The sequence below is a fragment of the Typopeltis vanoorti genome, chromosome 24 (genome assembly GCF_054136105.1).
Source record: "Typopeltis vanoorti isolate ZY-2024b chromosome 24, IOZ_Tvanoo_1.0, whole genome shotgun sequence".
Classification (NCBI taxonomy): domain Eukaryota; kingdom Metazoa; phylum Arthropoda; class Arachnida; order Uropygi; family Thelyphonidae; genus Typopeltis; species Typopeltis vanoorti.
This window is the reverse complement of record NC_143572.1, coordinates 49164614-49190208: the sequence shown is the minus strand read 5'-3', so window position 1 is coordinate 49190208 and position 25595 is coordinate 49164614. Positions and strand designations below refer to the sequence as shown.

Here is a 25595-nt window from a genome sequence, read left to right as displayed (position 1 = left end):
TATATAGTAGACAACACAAATAATAGGACTCTAGCGTTGATGTAAAATTTTTTTTTTTTTTTTCCACCAGAGGTCAAGCCAACAATTGTGGTGGCAGTTAGTCAGTGTCTTTAACGAACCAGTATGATTGTAGTATAGCTTGTTTCTTGTGTATATTTGGACGCTCCAGAAGATGACCTTGACATAAAGGTCGAAACATCAAATTGTAAAATTTTAGTAATATTAAACTAAAGTTTTTATTCAAACACGGTAGTTGTCTCCATAATTTCCAAAAATGCATTCGGATCACCGTGCAAGCCTAAAAGAAAGGAGAGAGAGAGTGAGAGAGAGAGAATGGGGGGGGGGGGTCAGAGTGAACAGATCAGGTCAGGTAAGGGAGATACTGTGGGAGAACTCTAGATAATGGTTTCAGGAGTGGATATAGGAGTGTGCAAGAAAAGATTAAGATAGTCAAGAATTTGGGGGTAACAAAAGGTCCATAGAAAGATGTAATATATCAGTGATAATATGGAGGAATGGCCAGATTAGAGTATGGGGGAATCATATCCAAGAAGTGAGGTCAGTGGGATTGGCTATACAAACAGAAATGAGCTACTGTGTATGTTTACAAATGCTAGAAGTATTCGGAATAAGGGTAATGAAATTGTAGCACTGATATATCTAATAGACAAGCTTAGGTGTTGAACATTATTCATAACTTATTTTATCAGTATTAACAACACCAAATGAATTATTTTATTAAAAAGATGTTTATTAACTGGCTTATATTTTGCTAGATTTTGAACTAGCATCTTCAGAGCACAAGATAGAATATTATAATTTACATGCAACAATAAGTAAGTGAAACAATTCAAATCGTAACAGTCAAAAAATCTAAAGTCCTAATTTGGCACCTTCTAATGTTGTAAAAAAAAAAAGTAGCAGTATTACAGCTACATAGATGTTGATCTTAAGATAACAGCCTCCCAAATATTTGGCAAATTAATGAAACCATACTTGTTCAGGTTAGAAGAATTCTTTATACCAATGGCTGACTACAAATAATCTTTCTGACCTGTAAAAACTTCTAAACAGTAAACTGGTTTTCTTTCATCTAATCCTGTATGATGTGGTGTCCAAAGCATGGTCTGCCGGTCCTGGCTTACCATAATAATGGTAGTGAATATATTTTTTATGTTCTCTAAGGTGGATGTTATATTCTTGTCTGCCCATAGCAGGCCAAGTCAGTCACAAAAAACTTCATATACTCCAGGATATGCTAGAAGATGGAGTTTATCCTTAGAAGTGTGGATCAGAGTTGCTAATTTAACATGTAGTTTGAATGTAGATGAAGGCCATATTTTATTAGCACTTTGGCTATCTTTTCTGATGTACCTCTGGTATAGGTAATAGGTATAGTCATGTTTTGTTCTTGTGTGTTAGAGGAGGGAGAAGTAATGGAGTTGTGTAATATTTTATCAATTTTGTTGGAATTGTAGCCAATGGCCAAGAAAGTATGGTGCAGATATTTAAGTTCTGTGGAAAGAGGCATATCATTAAAACAAATCACCCTGGCTCTGTGTGTAAGTGTTTTTAAAATACAATACTGATGATGGAATTGTTTATGTAGATATCTTGCTGTTACAGCAGTGGTGAAAATTACTTACTATACACTATTCAAATTCAGATGATACCTAGTTGACACTACACATTACTGTGCAGTGTTTTTCATCATGCACAATAGTAATATCACTATTAGCTCTTGCACTTGAAAGAAAAAAGCTTAACATTTTGATAATAGAAATAAAACCATATATGACTTAGAAGTTAATGGAATATAACTACTCTTATTATTCATGTAATATTCATTCAAACATTCATGAACTGTTTCATAAAACATTTCATATTGGAAATTTAATAATGAAACACAGGACATATTGGTGTGCAAATGCATGTCTGGAAACACTGTGACAATTTTTGTAAAAACAGGATGAACTGGCACTATATAAATAGGGAAGCTATATCCAAACCAATGATGATATCAAGATGAGCTCAGATAAAGATCACAAATTTTTCTTTTAAAATCTAGTCTTCTTGATATGAAAGGCTAACTTTTCTACGAACATAGCAAGCAACAATGACAGATGCTTGGAATGTAAAGTGAGAACAGTGCACAAAGAATGAAAAGTACATGATAAATTGTGACTCCATCACCCCCCCCCCCCGCCAAAAAAAAAAAGAAACATTAAGAATGAGTTTGTTAAGCTGACTTACTGGAGGACTGGACTGAGAGAGGATAGAAAGTGGAGTAATCACGGAACATTAAGCTAATCTTTCAGTAATATTCTTTATTATATTGTATTACTTCAGCCTTGCATTTATTTGACTTGGAGATAAAGACATTTGAGAGTGATATCATTGTTGAAAGTGAGAATCTAGAAAATAGTGATATTTGCGAGGTAGTACCAGATAGCTGTGAGAGTGGCATTGAAAGTGAGAATGAAGGTAAACATAGAGAACAAATGAATGAATTATCGGAGAATAAGAATGATGAGACTGATGCAATGAGTGAGATAGCTCGGTTACATGAAGCAATACACAGGGCAAATTGGCAGCTGGAGCATTGGCAAAAATGTTTACCGAGCATAACGACTGATAAACGGCAAAAGTATGATAGAAAAAATGAGTATGATAGTGAGTGTAAACAAAATGAAAAAGCGAGTGTTGTATGGAGATTCCTTAGTAAGAGGTGTGTGTTAGTTGAGAGTTTAACAAAATCGTACCAACCTGGTGCAAACGTTAAGGATGTAAGTGAGTCAATTAGAATGCAAAAGCAGTGGGTGAAAGAATTGATAGTGGTAGAAGGTACAAATGATTTGAAAGGAGACAAAATGGCTATGAGTGAGGATGTGAAGGAATTGCTTGAGGTAACAAAAGAGAAGAGTGAGAGAGTTAGAATGGTGAGTCTGTTGCCGCAGTATGAGAGTCAAGAGTATAGAAGGAGGGCCATAATTACAAATGACTTTATGCGTATATTATGCAGAATGAGTGGTGTGGAATTTGTGGATGTGTGGAGTGAGTTCAATGGGCGAAAGGATTTATATAAGATGGATGGTTTACATTTGAATGGATTTGGTGTAGGAAGACTTGAAAAGGTGTTGTCGAATGTAGTGGAAGTGTATGTACAGAATCAGGGAAACTAAAGTTATTAGGGGGGGGGGGGAGTAGATATGCAGACTTTAGGGAGACAGCTGAGTGTATGAATGTGTGTAATATGCCAAAGCGAGTATGAAAGTCTACGAGTCAGAATGGGATAGTATAAGGCATCAAAATAGGGATGGGACAAATGGGCTCCTGCAATTCATGTATACTAATGCCAGAAATATTAGGAACAAGAAGGAAGAATTTCTGGCCTTGGTTAGCACTTCCAGGCCACAGGTTATTGGCATTAGTGAAACATGGCTGACAGAAGATGATATAGCTAGTGGGACTGAATGTAAGGGGGTATGGTGTGTTCAGGAGTGACAGGGAGAATAAAATGGGGGAAGGAGTGTTATTGATGATAGCTTATGAGCTACAGCGAAGGAGAATAGAAGTGGAACTGCAGGATAGAGAAAAGAGCACATTTGAGGATATTTGGTGTGAGATTAAAACTAGCAGAACAAAATATACAGTTGAGTGCTGCTATAGACCAGGTGATGGAATAGATGATGGAGATAGTATGTATAAACAAATAGAAGAAATCAATGGAAGGAGGGTAATTATTATGGGTGATTTCAACTATGGTAACATTGATTGGAAGGAGAAGAGGACACATGGGAAGAAGGAATTGGATTTTATGCGATTATTAAGGGATAACCATCTGCAACAGCATGTAATGGAAAATACTAGGGGTCAGAGAGTGCTTGACCTAGTAATTGCATATGAGAATTTGGCTGTAACAAATATGACGACTTGCCACCAATTGGTGAGAGTAATCATAGGGTCTTGACTTGAGAGGTGGCTAAAGGTGCAGAATTTACAATTAAGACAGGGTACATGTGGAATTATCGGGCTGGTAAGTATGACAAGCTTAGAAGTTTGATTGGTTCAGTGCCATGGCATGTAAGACTGCAAGGGATAGATGTTGATAGTGCATGGGAGGCGGTTAGGAAGTGTTTGCAGGAGGCAATGGCTGACTGTATACCTAGAGTCGGAATAATAAATCAAGTAGGGGTTAAATGGATGAATAACACCATTAAGCTTGAGCTGCAAAAAAAGAAACAACTATGGAGAGAATTTAAGGAGAAAGGTGACCGGCAGTCACATGAATGGTATAAAGCGCAGGCCAGAAGGGTAACGAATGTGGTAAGAAAAGCAAAAACGGATAATGAAAGGAAATTAGCCATGCAGGCTAAAGAGAATCCCAAACACTTTTTTCGATATGTTGCAAGTAAAAGAAAAAATGTATATGGCAGAATGGTTTTAAAGAATGCCAATGGTAGGGAGGTTACCGAATCAGTTGATATAGTTGAATTACTGAGCGAGCACTTTGCAAGAATATATCATCCAGGAGGTGACATTGCAGAAACAAATGAACCAGTAGATTATACGGGAATTGTGGTGAATGAAGTGGAGGTGAGTAGGCTATTACAAAACTTCAATGTCAATACATCTGTAGGATTGGATATTATACCAGCTCATGTCGTACATGAAGCGGCTAAAGAATTGTCAGTACCCTTGACCATTTTGTTTAATCTGAGTCTCTTGTCTGAGTTAATCCCGAGGGGGTGGAAAGAGGGGAAAAAAGTTCCACTGCATAAAGGAGTTTCCAAGACTGCTGTTGCAAATTACCGACTGATTAGCATATCAGGAATCGTTGTCAAGGTCTTGGTGAAATTAGTCAAGAGAAAAATACAGGATTGGATATATGAAAATGGGATACTGTATGGGGGACAACATGGTTTTGTGAAGGGTAGATCATGCCTCCCTAACTTGCTCACGTTTTATAACACAGTGATGGCTGAACTGGATAAGGGTAATGGGTTTACAGTGATTCTACTGGATCTTGCTAAGGTCTTTGACAGGATACCACATGTAATTCTAAAATTCTAATCAGTAAACTGCAGCATATGGGGATGGATATAGGGTTGGTGAGATGGATAGGAGGGTGGGTGATGGAAAGATATCAGAGAGTGGTTTATTCAGGAGTAGAGTCCAAAAGACGGCTTGTGACTAGTAGTGTGCCACAGGGTTCTGTTCTTGGACCATTACTTTTCAATTTGTTCATTAACGACATAGGAAAGAATCTGAGAGGAAGTGTTCACTTGTTTACTGATGATGCAAAGTTGGGTAGAGCAATAGTGAGTGCACAGGATGTCAAAAATTTGCAAGGTGATTTGGATAGTTTGGAGGACTGGGATAAGGAGAATGGTTGTCGATTTAATGTGGCAAAGTGTAAGGTTATGCATTTTGGGATGAAAAGATTAACAGCAGTATATCACATTGGTGGAACCATACTCCAGGAGATTGATGAGGCCAGGGATTTGGGAGTGTTGGTGGATAGGGAGTTGAAGTTTTAGGGGGGCACATCGCAAAAGTGGCCAAATCAGCTCATCAAATCACTTGGTTGCTGAAAAATACTTTAACATGCAGAGACAAACAAGTTGTTGTTCCTCTGTATCGAGCCTTGATAAGACCCCATCTAGACTACTGTGCCCAGATATGGGTGCCAGGGTTTCTTCTTGATGGGGAGAAGGTGGAGAGGAGCCAGAGACGAGTGACCAAGATGATAGCAGGTCTATGGAATGAACCTTATGAGAACAGGTTGGAGATTTGTGGGTTGCAAAAATTGGTTGATAGGCAGAAAAGGGGTGATTATGATTGAGACTTTCAAATTACTGAAGGGTTTCTATAAGATTAATTCAGAAGATATTTCTGAGAATAGGACTGGTAGTGGTGGTGAGAGGATTGGGGCCATACATGTAAGCTGGGCAAGAATGTGGTTAGCAAGGGAAGTTTTTACTTGGAGAGTGGTGAATGAGTGGAATAAGCTGCCAGAATCTGTTGTGGGTGCTATGACTGTGAATGAGTTCAAGGCGAGGTATAATAGATACTCGACTTACTGTGTGAATGTCGAATAGTTGTTCTTGACATGATGTTAGGGGCCTCCCTCAATGAGCCTGTCGACTCCTTGGAGTTACCCGAAATAATAATAATAATAATAATAATAATAATAATAATAATAAAAGACTTGAGGGCTTTTATTTCAGAAAAGATTACGTTAAAGGGTGGAACTTTTGCATTGCAAAGTGAATCATGTTAGTTGTATCATGAAAAACAGCATGTAAGCCTTTGTCTATGCAATAATAATCAATAAATGTTTATTTTTTACATTTTTACAAGATATTTATTTTTATTTTATATGTGGTTAGTCAATATTTATCATGTTAATAATGCTGTATTAACACCCCAACCGGCCATGACGTCTATAGACATTCAGCAAAATCTGGATACGATTCTGTAACACTATTGAATAACATGGATAAGAAGTGCAATTTGGTCTCACTATTTCATCCAACATGGTGGTAGAGAGGTTAATACATCTCTACTTCACCAATTTATGATTGGTATTCTACATTACATGTGATAAGATCCTACAAATATAGGTTAAATTGTTATTTTGTTATCTTAAAATAGCACTATTGTACTATATCAAAAACGTTCCCCTCTCTGAATTATCTTTCATCTGTATTTCATCATTCACAACTGTAATGGTGATAGTTAAGACATAAACACACCTCTCCATATGCACACACACCTTACTAAGAAATTAAGTTTATTTACCATAAATAAATGCTGTATTTTTCAATGTAGCTCCCTTTAATAATAAGTTTACAGGTCCTAATGAGCTAATAAAAGAAAAGAAAAATAATTTTAAATGTGTTATTATATAGCTGATGAAAAATATAAAATACAAAAATGATATACTAAATATTATTCATTATACAATAAAATAATGATATAATTTAAATGGTCAATAAGATAAATTTTCTTATATATACAGTATAAACTCTGGGTTATTTCAAATTCTGGTTAACAGAATTTGAGATATGATTCATGAGTTGTATCATATCATCTAGCAATCAATCTTCTAGTCTGTCATTAATCTTGCATGTTGCATTTCTGTCAGAGGTCTCAGAAGACTATTCCAATACTGGAATGGGATTAATTCTCCCAGTGACTTTTCAAATTCTCTTCACATCCCGGCATCCAATCAATTAAATCCAGACACATGGTAGCCGAATGCGTAACTCACTGTATACAGATAAAACAAATGTGATATATTTCTTTGTCATTATACTGTATGTTTGCAGATGTGAGATCCATCGACACTTCTGCATGTCAGAAGAAGGAGAATCCATTCCGATAATAGGGTAATCAATTCGTCTTGTGGGATGAGTTGTTTATTATTGCACGTCAAAAAATTAACTTTTCTTTTATGACATTGTAGTTTTTAAAGTGGTAACTATTTTGCTTTTATAACAGTTGGAAAATTGTACACATAAAGCACATAATTTTGTGTGTTGGTGCCCAATTCGTATATCCTTTATTTCTTTCTCTCCTTCAGCATGAATTGACTCTTCTTGGCAGGTTGCCAGACTAGGGTCTCGGATATGTGGTCGGACAGTAATCATTATTTGATTAATTTTGTCTTGTTTACTTATTCTCATGAAAAGAGAAACTGTTGAAGATGTAACAAAATATATTGGTTTCCATATATTTTATTATTGCATATTCATCTGTGTGCAGGTGCATTAATGGAGACATTTACCCTACAAGATGATAATGCTTGTTTTCATTGGGAGAAGCTTGTGGACCAATATCTTCAAGAAGAGAATATCACATATATTGGAATGGCCAGCCACATTTCCTGACCTTAATCCAACAGAAAATGTCTAGAATGCTCTAGGTAGATGTGTTGCTTAGAGCAACGTATATGTCTCGATCATGTTGCCCCTCTTCCTTGTATCCACTATGCTTCATAATTTGCATTCTCTCAATCTGTCCTCATACCTCACATTCTAAAGACCAGAAATCTTTGGACCTTCTCCAATATCTCATCATCCTTTTGAAAACCTGGTGACCAAATCTGTGAAGGGTAATCCATACACAGCCTAATTAACGTCTTGCACTATGGAATCAAAACATCCTTACTTCTACATGTCGTGTTCTCCATATCATTCCTGTAACCCACAATTATGCTGTCCTCACAATTTTAGCAAAATGTTCACGAAATTTCAAATCCCTATTCAAAATAACTCCCAAATCTTTTGTCTCCCCCACCTCCTCTAAAATATTCCTACCAATCCTATATTTTGTATCCCATCATTGCTTCCCAAATTTTAAAACATTACATCTTGAAAATGACATCTCCATACATTGGCCCAATCAGACAGTCCATTTAGGTCCTCTTGCAAAGCTACAACATCTGCCCTACTTCTCATAACTCTCCCCAACTTTGCATCATCTGCAAACAAGCATATATCACCACTTACTTCTACATGTCGTGTTCTCCATATCATTCCTGTAACCCACAATTATGCTGTCCTGACAATAAAGAGAAAAATCGTAATAACTCAGGGATAGTAGGACATATGAAAGTCACATATATTATGTAAATAGTCTGCTTATCTTATACAAATAAGTGGCACTGTCAGTGGTATATGCAAATGAACCATGGAATAAAAACAGGAATCTTAGAGATCTCTGGAGTGACTACAAGACATTTCATGATAACAAAATTTTTAGATATGACTGCAGGACACGTTTTAACTGATGAATTAAAGGTGGCAAGCCACCTTAAGACTTGATAAAGTCAGGAAGAGACAGCCAGATAGTTGTATGAGAGATATTCCATGGTTCACAGACTGGGAAACCAATTACAACAGTCACAAACAGCATCAAGGAGATAAAACGCAGTGGATGACCAATATCTCTGATTATCTACAAACCAAAACAGAAGTGCCACTCCAAATCAGCTCTGATCAGACCTTACAAGCAACAAGAATATTGGTATCTACATCCACTGTGAACCAATGTGGGATGAGTTCTGATTTACTCTACAAAGCGATATCAGGTGAGTTCCGATCCAGAGATAACCAGGATCACATTATCATCCCTCTAACATCCATGAAAGGGACATTTATGGTGTAGGTAATGTGAAGGTTTGGGGTAGTATCTCTAGTATGTGCTTCCCAGTTAAACCATGAATGATGCAACTTAAAGAGACAAGGGCCTCTATATTCATCTGTGTGCAGGTGCATTAATGGAGACATTTACCCTACAAGATGATAATGCTTGTTTTCATTGGGAGAAGCTTGTGGACCAATATCTTCAAGAAGAGAATATCACATATATTGGAATGGCCAGCCACATTTCCTGACCTTAATCCAACAGAAAATGTCTAGAATGCTCTAGGTAGATGTGTTGCTTAGAGCAACGTATATGTCTCGATCATGTTGCCCCTCTTCCTTGTATCCACTATGCTTCATAATTTGCATTCTCTCAATCTGTCCTCATACCTCACATTCTAAAGACCAGAAATCTTTGGACCTTCTCCAATATCTCATCATCCTTTTGAAAACCTGGTGACCAAATCTGTGAAGGGTAATCCATACACAGCCTAATTAACGTCTTGCACTATGGAATCAAAACATCCTTACTTCTACATGTCGTGTTCTCCATATCATTCCTGTAACCCACAATTATGCTGTCCTCACAATTTTAGCAAAATGTTCACGAAATTTCAAATCCCTATTCAAAATAACTCCCAAATCTTTTGTCTCTCCCACCTCCTCTAAAATATTCCTACCAATCCTATATTTTGTATCCCATCATTGCTTCCCAAATTTTAAAACATTACATCTTGAAAATGACATCTCCATACATTGGCCCAATCAGACAGTCCATTTAGGTCCTCTTGCAAAGCTACAACATCTGCCCTACTTCTCATAACTCTCCCCAACTTTGCATCATCTGCAAACAAGCATATATCACCATTTAAGCCTTTTCAAATTAAACAACAATGGTCACAAAACAGAAACCAGTGAAAACAGAAATAGACTTATACAATTATCAATGTCAAATAAACTTAGAATAATGAGTACATGTTTTCAACATAAGAACATACATTTGGGGACCTGAATTACTCCAACAACCAAAGAATGCAATCAAACAGATCATGTCCTGATTTCGAAAAGATGGGCAAGTTCAGTCAATGATGTATGAGCATATAGAGGTTGAAAGTTTATTTTTCACTTGGTTAGAGTATAATAAATTTAGTTTAATCCTTTATCCAAGTGTGTGCAAACAAAGTTTGTGCCTGAAAGTATCTTCAGGACTGGGGTAAGGTGATACAACACCAGGGCAACTCGTTGCAAAGGTGTAGCAAGCTACCAACACTCCTGTCCCAGTATCTCCTATAATGCAAAACACATCTCCTTGCGGATATGTCTAATGTTATGCATTAAGGGAAGGGCCACTACCCAGACTAGTTTCGACCTTTATTGAGGTAGAATGGGAGTTCATGCCTTTCATCACTGGCCTCTTTAGATTTAAAAAAAAAGTTGTGCTGAGAGTCAGCTTGATAGTGAGAGAGGAGAGGAAAGATAGAGTGGATAGTAGTAGATAGTTAAAGGAAGCCTCAGTCGATCTACTTGGCCTGACTTAAATGCCAATACCAAGCAGATCTCCAACATTATCTCCCTCCATCCGTTCTCCTCCGCGTTCTCCGGCCAGCCACCTCTTCAGATGTCTGGCCAATGAAAGAAGTGAAAAAAAAACAAATGCAGGAAGACACACATAAATTGAAAATCAAAAGAACTAGGACACACATAAACAGAAACAACAAAAGTCGGTGAATTAACAGAAAAGTACTGCAAGAATAGGGGAAGAGCCTGGCCTGAGTGATGCAGCCCGCAAGGAGCTGCACCGCCTCGCTGTAAGCCTTCGCCGCTCGGGTTCTCAGGTCTGCCTCCTCCTATGTGGATTAAGCGTGAACATACAGAAACAGAACCAAGAAACTTAGAAGGGGCTTTTTTTTTTTTTTTTTTTTATGTCATATTTGCCCTGCTATCTCTTACCGTTTCCTCATAGTCTTTTACCATGTTTTCCATCACTGTGAGTACGTGTACTGACTCTTCATCATTAAGTTGTCATATTCTCTTCAAGCATTCATTCCATTCTGCTCGGTCGTAAGTGACTTTCCCAAACTTGAGCCATATTCTAAGACTCTCTAGCTCACCTTCACATTGCAAAGCCACGTCTCCCTTTTCCTGTACAGCTGTGTGGACTTTGTTTTTCATCACGGGTTTATTCCTACGATAGAATAGGATTCGTTTTGTTACATTCGAATATTCATATCGGGGTTCTTTTCTTTTTACCGGTTTTGTAATGGCGTGAGAAGAATCGGTGTTTGTATCTACTGGTAAAGTTCTTTTTTCAAATTCCTTCATTATCCCTGGGTATCTCTTTTCCAGATCTACTCGTGTCAGCGACTTCAATGTGTCACATAAGTGTTGTTTTTCCTCCTCTGTTAAGTCCAGGTGACCGTCCAGTTGCTGGGGCTCGACCTTGGTTATATCCTTTACATAGAGTTCTCCCCAAATGAGTCTATTGCTCCTTTTAAAGAGCAAGAAAGTTGGCTCCCCTTTTGTGGTCATTATCTGAAATAGTTTTCCTGCCGTTTTTGGAGATCCCTTAAAAGTTCTTCAAAATGAAAGAGCCATTTGGAGTATTGCTTTTAACAAAGTCTGTTCCTTCCTTAGTTTCTGGATTGTTTCCTTGCTCTCTGTCTTCTTCTTCTGAAGAGGTTTCTTCCTCATTTTCTGTGTTGTTTCGCGATATTAACTCATTTCCTTCCTCATCCTCATCTGAACTTGAGGCTTCTAATTGGCTTTCAGTGTCCTGTTTATTTCGTTTCATTTCTCCTTCTTCTTCCGGCGTGATGGGTCGTTTAGTTGTACTGGTGTTGATTTCCATTTCCTCTGTTTCTGTGCTGTCATTGTTGCCTTCCGATTTCTTAGTGTTCTGTTTCTTTTTCTTCCTAATTCTCCCTTCTGCGTTCCTCCCAGTTATTGCCCGATTTCCTAATGTAGTCGTTGCAGTAGCTGGCGGTTGGAGGGCTGGAAACTCTTCTGGTTCAGTTGTTTGTGGTTCGTTTACTGTTTGGCCGGTAGCTCGAGAGTCCTGTGTTGTGAGCTTAGGAATGGCTACTGCCACAGGTGTTATGACGCCTCCTGCTCTTTCTGCAAGGGTCCTATTAGGACAAATGTCTATTTTATGGGATGTGTTCCCACATTTACGGCATGGTGACTCACACTGATTCAATGTGTGTTCTGTAGATAAGCAGTTGCGGCATGTGTTGTTTTTCGGGCAGTGAGCGCTAAGATGACCCAAAGCGGTGCACCGAAAACATTGTTTTCTTACGCCTGGATAATTGACTATTACTCTTGCTGAGCCTAAAAAAATCAAGTTGGGGACCTCGGTTTTCATCTCGATTGAAATGCTCACTTCCCCTGATTTCCACTCTGGGACATCCGCGTCTTGTCCGATTGTTACGTTTCGGATAGTCCCCCACTTGGAGAAAATGGTTTTAATGATTTCCTCCCCTTTCTCTAGATATTCGAGTGGAAACCTGTCAATTTTTACAGATTTTAAAATACTCCCGACTAGGAAGGGTAGGTATTTTTTCCCTTCACATTCTACGCCTTTTAGGAGCGTTTCTCTTGTTTCAATGTTATTTGTTACTATTTGGAATCTACCCCCCCCCATAAGGGGTAAGCCCGTAAATACTTTCTGCTTTGACGACTTTGAGAAGAGCTCTCACAAACGTCGCTTTGTCGATGTTTGGGTCAATTTCGATCCCGAGAGTATGAACTCTTGGCAAGAATTTCGACATTGTTTAAAAGCAAATTTCAGTTCCCGAAAGGAAATACCCTCAAACGGACCTGCACCGATTGGAACGAGGCCGCAAAAAATAAAAACCAACAAAAGAAAAAACTAGAAGGGTTCTTACCAAACAATACTGGAGTAGGAACTCGCTCTCTCGGGATCTGGAAACTGGAATCCAAAAGAAGACTGGAACATGGAGCTTTCTCTCGGGGCCGCTGAAAACAGGTCTCTTCAGTGGGAGCCAGGCCCAAGCTGATATACCAGGCAGAAGCATTTGCAGGTCATCTCTACCTATAGGAGTTGCCAAATGGTGTGCCACCCTTTTTTAATAAATTACTCTGGATTTAGAGAAAGATGTTGATAGTTTATTTTTCACTTGGTTAGAGTATAATAAATTTAGTTTAATCCTTTATCCAAGTGTGTGCAAACAAAGTTTGCGCCTGAAAGTATCTTCGGGACTGGGGTAAGGTGATACAGCACCAGGGCAACTCGTTGCAAAGGTGTAGCAAGCTACCAACACTCCTGTCCCAGTATCTCCTACAATGCAAAACACATCTCCTTGCGGATATGTCTAATGTTATGCATTAAGGAAAGGGCCACTACCCAGACTAGTTTCAACCTTTATTGAGGTAGAATGGGAGTTCATGCCTTTCATCACTGGCCTCTTTAGATTTAAAAAAGTTGTGCTGAGAGTCAGCTTGATAGTGAGAGAGGAGGAGAAAGATAGAGTGGGTAGCAGTAGATAGTTAAAAGAGGCCTCAGTCGATCTACTTGGCCTGACTTAAATGTCAGCACCAAGCAGATCTCCGACATTATCTCCCTCCATCCGTTCTTTTCAGCTTTCCCCGGTCAGTCACCTCTTCAGGTGTCTGCCCGAGGAAAGTGGGGAAAAACAAATGAAAGAAGCACCAAATGAAAAAGAGGAACTGGTAAATAACCTTTAAAATTACATATAACACTTTGTAAGAAACTAGGAAAATTCTGAAATTTCAACCGGAAATACCAATTTAATACTGAGAAGAGCAGGGGCAGAGCCTGGCCTGGGTGATGCAGTCCACAAGGAGCTGCACCGCCTTGGTGTAAGCCTTTGCAGCCCAGGTTCTCAGGATACCCCCTCCTGTGTGGAATAGACATAGACCTTTTTTACAACAAAAATTCCAATCTGAAAGAGGACAAAAAGAAGAAAAAACAAACCAGATTCCCCCCCCCCCTCTGGCAGATTGATACTAGGAGTTGACTGACTTGTTAGGCGAGGTTTAAATCCTCCTGCTGTCTATTGTTGTGGGTTTTAATGATGAGATCTGCTAATTTGTCTCCACAGACGTGGTTTAGCATGTAGAGGCCTCTGTGCAGTGCTAGTCCCACGTCGTCCTCTGCATCGATAAGACCAATGATCTTTTCAGGAGTGATTTCATCTATATTATCGACAAACACGTCGTTCCATTCTGCACTGACGACTCTTGGCCCGTTTTGTCCTGTGAGTTGAATGTCTCCGAATGTTTCTATTGCTTTTCGTAGTCTCGCCTCCTCCTCGGGGAAATCTTTTAAGAGATGCAATATAGGTGCATGCATTGGCCTTTGCGTGAGGGAACTTTGTGGGTTCTGAAGTTGACTTTATTTTTCCAACTTCAGCTGGTTTTGGTTTTTTAATATTTACTTCTTCAGGGCTGGCTGGCCTCTTTTGTGTGCTTTCTGCATTGTTGATTTCCATATCTACTGCCTCCGTGTCCTCATCTATTGTGACTGCAGTGATAGTTTCTTTTTGTTGGTGCTGCTGGTTATTTTCGGTTGCTACATTTGTAGTGGCGGTTTGCTCGGTGGCTGGTTCTTTCTGCCTTTTGTCTTTCCTGCTTGTAGGTTTCTCTATTGGTGTATTCGGCAGTGTTTCAGACGTGGCGGCATGATTCTTTCTTGTTGTTCCCTCATGCGCGGCCTTCAGGGTAGGGAACTCATTCTGTTCTGCGCCAATGACATTTTTGGCTGTTGCTTCCGTGTTGGGCATAATATTGCCTCCCAATTTTTCGGGCAGGTTTCTGTCCGGACAGGTGTCCACCTTATGGCCGTTAGTGCCACATTTTAGGCATGCTGACTGGCACTGTGCTACTGTATGGTCCGCTGTTAGGCAGTTCTTGCATATTAACTTCATTTTAGTGGGCCAAACAAGAGTCATGGTTAACTACCCGGGTGTTAAAAGATTGTGTTTCCGATGTAACTTCGAGGGTCACCTAGGGGCAGAATGCCCAAAACTACAGTGCAAAAATTGCAAATCAACAGAGCACAAAATAGTAAACTGCACAGAAGCTTGTCTTAAATGTGGGGACTTGACCCATAAAGTGGACATGTACTCGCACAGAACAAGCTCAGAAGTAGCCGGAGGGACCATAATACCGATCAGGGCTATACCCCTTGGTACACCTGAGGTATCATCAGGGAGCGATTTTCCAGAGCTCCGGCAACAGACCGAAAAAGAAACACTAGCAGAAAACACAACCTCCATGAAACCCGTAACGGGTAAGACACCCATGGCAACCCGCCACATCAAGGAAGTAACAGCCAACTTCGAAACCCGCAGCAAAGAGGAAGAAGTTGTAACAACCAGCGCCCCAATAAAGCGCACAAGAGAGGCAGAAACAGAAGAGGCAAAAAAGGCTAAACAAAGCAGCCTACTCTCGTCAGAAGATGAAATGGACAACATCCAAACTACAAGCCAACGTGAAGGCACCCAGCCCCTTGAGGAGGTGGTAACAAAGACAGGAAACCTATCCCCAGTAGCGGACCAACCTGCAGAACCCCATTCACATATCTGCAGCACGGACATTTATAGCATCACAGAAATGGAATTTCAAAACGACCTCGTTATGGATATTCCAAACAGCTCCGATAGTGAATCACAGGTGGAACATGTAGAGCAACAAACAGACAACATCCCCCCTTCCTCCAAATACCAACATGGATTTTAAAATTGCCACTTTAAACACCAACGGTTTACACAACCCCTTTGCACAAAGCACTGTCTGGAAGCTAATGTTAAGGTACAAAATTAATATCCTCCTGATTCAAGAAACCCATTTTTATAAGCATTGGGACGTGGAGAACTTCTCGAGAAGCTACCCAGTCACTAGCTACTGGTGCTTTGGGGATGCTCACTCGCAAGGGGTGGGGATACTAATTCGCCCCCCAATTGCGGGGGGTTCTTCAACGTCCAGAAGGATGCCATGGGATGTCTAATAACGGCAGACTGGAAGTACGGTGGCCGTACCATCCGGCTTGTTGCAGTATACGCCCCGAACAGCCCATACCACAGAAGCGGTTTCTTCTCTGCCCTTGAAAACTACCTCTTGGGAGCAGAACACCTAATAGTAGCCGGGGACTGGAATTGTGTGGAAGACACACGTTTGGACAAAGTAGGCGGGAACGCAAACTCCGGAACCGGCGGAACCGCCGCTCTAAAAAGATGCTGTGTAAATTTTGATCTCGTCGATGTCTGGAGGAGGAATAACCCATCGAAGGTAGAAACAACGTAGTGCCGCGGCCAGATATCGACGAGACTAGATAGGGTGTACGTGTCCCAAAACTTGGAACAGTATGTTCAAAGGACACGTCACACCACAGCACACAACATGTCAACAGACCACAAATTGGTCATTTTAAAAATTACACTCCCAGAGGTTATGGAAACAGCCAGAGGTCCCTGGAGGCTTCCTCCTACCTTTCCCAGTCTTTTTAGCGACTAGCTACAGAAACTCTGTGATGAATGGACAAACATCAACTGGGACTGGGAAAACTGGCTGCACTTTAAGTGGCAGGCTAAGGAACTGTTTCAAAAATGTGGGCACGAAAGGGTCTACCAACAACGTAAACGGCTGAGGGATCTCTACAGGGAACTCGACTGGTACCGGTCAAGCGAACGGAGCGGAGTTCCCTGCGGACATCTTATCAGACAGGTAGAAATAGAGCTGCAGCAAGAGCGGCAGAGTAGAGTCGATGACCTCGACTTTCGCACGAGACTCTATCTCAGAAATTTGGAAACACCCTCGCCACATTCTACAATCAACAACGGGCGGCAGCAAACGATGAAAGAACGATTTACCGGATCGAGGAGAAAGGCCAGATTCTAAATTCAACCCATGAAATACTCCGTCACTTTCACCAGCAGTATCTCGGCATCTTCGCTGACCAGCAGGGCACAGATGACTTCAGTGAGTGGGACGTCAAACGTTTTCCCGAGCATCTTAGCGCCCTGCATGACAGGCCGATAACTGCAGCTGAAATAAAAGCCATGTGCAAAACGATGAAGACAAAAAAGACCCCAGGGCCAAATGGACTGGGGATAGAATTCTATAGATCTATCTGGGACCTTGTACTGCCAGCACTAGTAAAGATCTTTAACGAATTCCTCACTTCGGGAAACATCCCCGAGGAATTCGCTAAGAGCTATACAATCTTTATCCCCAAAAAAGACCGAGATCGGACTTTGTCAAATAACTGGCGTCCCATTTCCTTAACTAACCTAGACTATAAACTTTTCGCAAAAATTATCTGTACACGCATTAAGGGCGGAATAGAAAACATAATAACAAGTTCACAGGTCTATGGAATCCCAGGTAGATCTATGGAATTTAATCTCTTCCTGCTAAGAGACCTAATCAGACTGGCCAAGGAAAAAAAATACCCCCTGGCACTTCTCTCCATCGACCTGGAAAAAGCGTTCGACAGCATCAGCCACACGTACTTACAGGACACCCTAAAAAAAGCGGGCATAGGCCCGAGACTTCGGCGTACAATTAAACATATGTACGCGGAGGCCTCGACACAACTGTCTATTAATGGGTTTCTGACAGAACCAATCCATATAAAGAGAGGGGTTAGGCAAGGCTGCCCACTAAGCCCCCTTCTCTTTTCCCTAGCATTAGAACCCCTCATTAAAAGAATAGAGAACACCCCTGCAATTAATGGTATTCCACTGCCCCAAGTTTCCAAACAGTGCAAAATAGTAGCATATGCAGATGATGTAGTGGCCACACTCAGAGACTCTGAGTCTATCTGCATCTATCTTGACATACTGCAAAACTTCAGCATAGTCAGTGGTCTCCGAGTTAATGCACAAAAAACCAAAATCAGAAATTTTGGAAATTTCCATAACACCGGACTTCCCTACGGTTTAGCGCTGCATACACAGCCGCTAACAATACTAGGAGTTCCCTTTTCTGAGTCACTAGCTTTACCAGTCAAAAAATTACAGGAAATAAGTACGGAAAAGATAAGTCTATTCAAACCGACCTTTTTCTCCTTTTATGGCAGAGCCACAGTGATAAAAACAATCATTACCCCAATGCTGATGCACACAATCAATATCACAGGCATCACACTGCTACAAGAAAACCAATTATCCAAAAAACTCGTAGATTTCTTCTGGAATGAAAAAAAAACATGAGGTTAAAAAACAATACTTGCAACTAAAACATGAAGAAGGGGGGTATGCTCTGCCTGATCTCAAAAGCTTGCTTTATGCAAATACATTCAAAACCGTACGGAAGGCCTTAAACTCAAACCATATTTCAGGCCTCCTAATTAGATATTTTATAGGACTTTTCCTCCCCCTCTTTGGAACCACGGACTATGCTGGACCCCGTGCAAGGGTTGTGCCCAAGTGGTACCGCACACTAGTAAAATCACTCACAGTATTTAGAGACAAAGGAACAGAAATCCTCACACACAAACCAAAAGCAGTATACTGGGATTTCTTCCAACTCTCCAGGCGTGATACACCAAACCTCGGGACAAACAATGAAATTCTCTTTAAAAACATCAAGAACAGCTGGGGACAGCCTTTTCATCGGGATCTGGCCTGGCGAATAGCCTATGGGCGGCTCCCGGTGAAACAGGTTAAATCTAGGTACGTACCCAGTCCGTGCGATCCCTTTTGTGATGTCTGCCGGGGCGTGGAAACGGTGGAGCATTTCTTTTATTTTTGCCCACCAGCCCAACGCGTCTGGCAAAGACTGAGCACAGCACTGGGAATGCCGATGCTATCACTAGAAGAGTTCATATACCTGCAATTCCCGCCACCAGTCAACAAGACCCAAAAATTCGCCATTTTTTTAATTAACGTCTTAAAGTATCACATCTGGAAGGTACGGAAAAAATCCCAGGTACGGGACGCAAATTTAATGTACGCAAGAATAAGGAAAGGTTTCTTTTTTTACCTTCCTAAATTTCTTGCGCAAGAGAGACATCTACTAGGCGACTTTAAATTTGTGAACAAATACTGCAAACCACCGAAAATATGCTTTCTTATACAGGGACGCATCAAGCCCTGTATATTTCTTTAGTATCTCCAAAACTCCACCTAACTCTCCCTAGGAAAAGTAACAACCACTCTGTTCTTCCTCGCCACAAAGCTTTCACTGGCACGGTTTCCTTTACTCCAAATAAGGGGGGTAGATCTGAGAACCCGGGCTGCGAAGGCTTACTGCGAGGCGTTGCTGCTCCTTGTGAGCGGCATCTCCTGGGCCAGTCTTCTACCCCATTCTAAGTCCCAGTGGTACCAGGTTTGCAAGTTCCTTATTTTGTTTCCTTTCAGTTCAACTGAGCGGACCTTAAGTCCTTTGATTTTTATGTAATTTAAAAAAAAAAAAAAAAAAAAAAAAAAAAAAGTTCTAACTGAAATTATTGTTTTCAAAACAGGTCAATGGATCTCCTTCATAGATAACTGATGAAATTATTAAGGATAAATTTATAAGTGAACTATTAGTCAAAATTTTTATGGTTAAATTTTCTTTTTTTTTTAACAGATAAATTGAGAATATGTGTCACAGACCAATTAGCCATATAAGGCTAAACAGGTTGACTGAGGCCTCTTTTACCTCCTACTGTCCTACTCTATCTTTCATTATTCTCCTCTCTTACTGTTCGCTGACCCTCAGCACGCTTTATTCTCCAAAGGCCGATGATGAGAGACATGAACTCCCATTCGACCTCAATAAAGGTCGAAACTAGTCTGGGTAGTGGCCCTTTCCTTAATGCATAACATTAGACATATCCGCAAGGAGATGTGTTTTGCATTATAGGAGATACTGGGACAGGAGTGTTGGTAGCTTGCTACACCTTTGCAACGAGTTGCCCTGGTGCTGTATCACCTTACCCCAGTCCCGAAGATACTTTCAGGCGCAAACTTTGTTTGCACACACTTGGATAAAGGATTAAACTAAATTTATTATGAGCATACAGAGGAGAAGCAAGTTGTGACTCTGATCATATGTTAAATTTATATACAGAATATTAAAAGTAGACCAAACGAAAATTGAAAAGATAAAGAAATGGAACACCGAAGCATTCCAAAATAGAGAAATAATTGCTAAATATCAGAAGAAAATAAAAGATAATATTAAAACAATAGATAAAGTAAAGCATACAGAAGAAAAATGGGACTTAATCCAACAAACAATCATAAATGCAGCTGAAGAAGAAATAGGATGGTATAGGAAAAACAGAAATGAATGGCTTGATTAAGAATGTAAGGAAATAATTGAATTGAAAAACAAAGCAAAGAAAAAGTATTTACAAGGGAACACAAGAAATAATAAAGCAGAATATGAAGAGAAAAGAAAGCAGGCAAATAAATTTTGTAAAAAGAAAAAGAAAGAAATGATGGAGAAGAAAGTGGAACAAATAGTGCAGTATAATGAGAAAAAAGAAACTAGAAAATTTTGTACAGAATTAAAACAGTTAATACATAATTTTGATACACAAATGATAGGATGTAAGGATAAAGAAGGAAAAGGAATAACTGAGAAAGAATAAATTAAAGAAAGATGGAAGGAATATGTTAGGGCAGTGGTGCCAAACTGATGGCCTGAGGGCCACATCCAGCCCCCAGAGCAATTTTACATGGCCCATAAATACATTTCAAATATGTATTTGTTGTAAATATGGTGCTTATAGCTTTAGAGACATAGAGATATGGATTGAACCTATGTGCACATAAGCTCAGTCCATATCTACAATTTACAATCAGTAAATTTAGTTTGCCAGCAGACAGTTGGTGGTGCTTCAGTATTCTGGTGTTTCTGATGCACAGCTGCGCAGTGCATATTGCAATATAGTTGGAGACAAACTAATGTATGGTTTATAAAACCTATTTATTTGTGCTTGTTGTTAGATCTACATTATATCAATACCTATCGTTTAGAATTGTGCATAACTTTTGAGTGTTGCTTTCATATGAAAATTCATCTTGTTGAATTAAAGTTGTAAATAAAATTATAATAGTGATTTTAATTAAGAGATTAAACTGCAAGACATGTCTTTAACAAAGAGTAAAAGAAAAGTGTACGAAGAAGGACGTGTTTTTCAAGATAAATAGGAAATTATGTAATTACTAAATATATGAAGAGCCAAAGGCTTCAATTTGGCGGCATATTACATCCCATAGTTTCTTAGCCGAATAAGAAACTCAAAAGAGTTATTCGGCTAAGAAACAATTTGGGATGTAATATCCCTTAACTTAAACAAGGGAAATTATGTACTTTTGTGGTGTTGTGCGCAATAAAATTGTATGTTTTATTTGTAATAAGGGAATATCAGTTCCAAAAGAATATAATTTACGTCGCCATTATGAAACAAATCATGAAGAAAAATTTGAAACGTTGGAAGGCAAACTGAGGGAAGAAAAGTTACGGTTTCTGAAATCTGGCTTACAACGACAACAAAATTTTTCTATTGAAGCAAATAAATCCAGTGAAGCAACAGTTCACGCAAGTTTTGCTCTCGCGCACATCATTGCAAAATGATCAAGACCATTTACTAATGGTTTTGATCATTTTAAATACCCATTTACTGATGGCGAATTCCTTAAAGATTGTTTGATTAAGTCTGCTGAACTTCTTTGTCCTGACAAACAACCATTATTTAAAAATATTAGTTTGTCAGCCAACATGGTAGCAGAACGTATTAACGAAATCGCTAGTAATTTACGATGTCGGTTAAAAGAAAAAAGTATAGATTTTGCAGCATTCTCAATAGCAGTTGATGAGAGTACTGACATCACAGATATAGCACAACTTGCCGCTTTCGTACGAGGTTTTACTGATGAATTTGAATTGAGGAATTATTGGAAATAATTCCTATGAAAGGAAAAACTGGTGCACAGGATATTTTTTCTGAAATAAAAATTGTAATAGATAAATATAAATTAAGTTGGGATAAAATGGTTAGATTTGCAAGTGATGGTGCAGCTGCTATGGTTGGTAAAAAAAAATGTAGTAGCCGTAAAATTAAGAAATATAGTGAAAGAAGAAAAATTTCAGAATAAATTTTGCACTATACATTGCATTATTCATCAAGAAGCACTTTGTGCCAAAAGTCTGCAGATGGATAATGTTATGGAAACAGTAACTAAAACAGTAAACTTTATCCGTGGACAAGCTCCGAATCATCGAGAATTTGTTGCATTGCTTGAAGAAACTGAAAGTGAGTATGGAGAAATGATTTATTATAACAAGGTGAAGTGGTTAAGTTGAGGAGCTGTATTAGAACAGTTTGATTTAATAAATGAAATCAAAATTTTCATGACACAAAAATATAAAACCATTGATGAGCTACGTAATGATACATGGATAACAGATTTAGCATTTCTTGTTGACTTAACCGGCCATTTAAATATTCTCAATAAAGAGCTGCAAGGAAAGAATAAACTTATCACTGACATATATGCTTGTATTAAAGCTTTTAAAGTTAAATTGCAATTATAGGAAACACAACTGGAATCAAAAAATTTCGTACATTTCCTACATCTTAAATCCTGCTCTATTATTTAAAATGAAAAATCTCAAGCATAAGAAAAATAGCATTATTACGACAAGAATTTGAAAAAAGATTTAAAGATTTTAATGATTTGGAGTCCGATTTTACATTATTTTCATTACCATTAAAAACAAACGTGAATAATATACCAGAAAATCTCTACAAATGGAGCTAATTAATTTACAGTGTGATATAAATCTTATTCAAAGATTTGAAGATACAAATTTGATTAACGTTTATTCGTACTTGTCAAAAGATAAATACCGTCTCAGTTACGAAATTTTGTAAGAATAATCGCTTTGTTTGGCAGTACATTTATATGTGAACAGTTTTTTCGCGGTTGAAAATTAATAAGTCTAAGAAAGAACCCGATTGACCGATGAGCATTTACAATCTGTGATGAAGATAGTTTCTAGTAATTTTTCTCCAAGGCTACAAACTTTATCAGAATTGAAACGCCATCAAGTGTCAAGTTGCAATAAAGAAGAAATAAAGAAGTTTATAATTATTTACATACAAACATATGTATTTTTTTTGTATGTCGAAGAAAAATTTAATAAATAAAAGAAAGAGAATAGGTTGTCATTATTTATTCTCAAGTTATAAAGATTATAAAAGAATTTCATAATTATAAAGGTTATAAAGGGGTGGTATCCATATATTAGGGGTAAGTACCGTTCACTATATATATATATATATTCACTCTCATTTTGTTAAAAAATAAATTCCAGCCCGTCAGCTGCTTTCACATCGTGCATTTGGCCCGCATGCAATTTGAGTTTGAGACCACTGTGTTAGGGAATTATATTAGGAAGGAATATGTTAGGGAAAGGACAGCAGAAGAAAATAAGGAATATGAAGATTAAAATAATTGAAGAATATAGAAGAAAGAATTCAAGAACCAACTTATAAAGAAATAGTGGAAATAATAAAACAAATTAAAAGTTTTTTAAAAGCACCAGGAGTAGATGGGATAACAGGAGAACTTATAAAGAATTCACGTGAAATTCTATGGAAAGAAATTTATTATTTTATACTAGATATAAGGAAAGTAGAAAAAGGCAAATAAGGTGCTTAAATTTCAAAGCCATATTACTGAGAGGAGACCTCCACATAGCCTTTTTTCTGGGGAACCAGAGTGAACAGCGAAAAGTCAACGACTGGAACAAATCCTAAAACACCCCAACTCAACATCACCAGACTTCAAGATTGGTACGATCAACATAAGAAGCCTGAATTGCAAAGAAATGGAGATAGCTCAGGAAATGGATAAGTACCAAATTGACATAATAGGGGTGATTGAAACAAAAAAGACAAAAATGGTTGAGATCTTTCTGAGCAATAAATATAAAGTTATATTCAGGTAATAACAATCAAGGAAAAAAAGGAGTAGCCATAGTATTCAACACTAAATATGAGGCTAATCTTCTTGAATGGCAGACAATATCAAGTAGAGCAATGTGGGAAAATATCAGAATGGGGAACTGAACAATGAGATTTATTTGTGCCTATGGTCCCTGAGAAGTGGAGGAATTTTTTGAGGCTTTAGAGAAAGCAACTGATACAATGAAAAAGGAAAAAATCAATCCTTGCTGGGGATCTAAACAACAGAGTAGGAAATGATTGTCAGATATACAAAAATATTTGGGGAAATTTAAAGAAAAGAGCAAAGCTAATATTATCATAATCATCAAATTCCTGCCATGTACCCTCAGGATATGACAGTACTACATGAAAAAAATTACATCATTACTAACTTCCTATCTACAATTTTCCTCCAAATCAGTCTGTTATTTGTAGACCCCAACATTATCAGATCTTATATTTGTATCGTCTAAGGCACTTTGTACCGTATCAATCCACCTACATCTTGGTCGTTTTGCTGCCAACCTGCTAATCTTTCTTCGCCCATTCTGTTTAAGTGACCATACCACCTGAAATTAGCTCTGCTAATGCATTCCTGGATGTTGTCAAGTTCTTTCCTAATATCCTCGTTTTTAATATGATATTGCCATTGATGCCATCTGTTCACGCCTATAATCTTTCTCAGGACTCTCATATCTGCGGTCTCTAGTCTTTGGTCAAGTGTTTTACTTCTGACCCAACTCTCAGATCCATAAGTTAAAACTGGTTTGAACACTGTCTTATATACAGCTAATTTAGTGTTCCGACTAATTTCTCTCTTATTCCATATGCATTTATTCAATTGACTTCCTACCATATTAGCTTTGCTGATTCTGTTGTCTATTTCTATATTTAATTTACCATCTTCAGTAAAAATCGTGCCTAAGTAGCTGAAATACTTCATTTGTTCCACAGGTTCTCCATTCACAACACAGTTGACATTTTCAATGATTCTGCCTATTTTCACTGTCTTTCTTTTTATTGCTGACCTTCATACCATATCTATTACAACAACTATTCAATTTAGTCAGAGAATCTTGCAGACTTGTAGTGGATTTATTCAGAAGTATAACATCGTCCACATAAAGCAAAGCGCTGACATTAACATCTCCAATTCTGATATCATGTTTCATACCACTTTCCTTCATAATGTGATCCATATAGATAATGAATAACAGAGGGGATAATGTACATCCTTGTCTCACACCAGATTTAACATTAAACCATCTTCCTGTACTTCCTTCAATTCTAACTGCTGACTTACAACTCAAATAAAGACTAAGTATAGCTTGATATAATGCCCCATTGACACCATATAACTGTAGTGTATTGAATAGCTTCTCTCTTGGCACCTTGTCATATGCCTTTTCCAGATCGACAAAACTTAAATACAGATCTTTGTTATATTCCCATGCTTTCTCGACTATTTGTCATAAAGTGAAGATATGATCCTGACAGCCTCTATTTGGCCTGAA

At 38.5% G+C, this 25595-nt stretch overlaps 1 protein-coding gene across 6 annotated transcripts in view; it reads right to left on the bottom strand.

Moving 5' to 3' along the window:
• LOC150093183 (phospholipid-transporting ATPase IF-like) overlaps positions 1 to 25595 on the bottom strand; it is a 799705-nt gene that overhangs the window by 618175 nt on the left and 155935 nt on the right. For all 6 annotated transcript variants that reach the window (XM_090413774.1, XM_090413776.1, XM_090413778.1 and 3 more), the window contains exon 7: positions 6805 to 6869. In XM_090413774.1, the coding sequence (XP_090269900.1) occupies positions 6805 to 6869 (65 nt within the window). The remainder of the gene's footprint in view (positions 1 to 6804; positions 6870 to 25595) is intronic.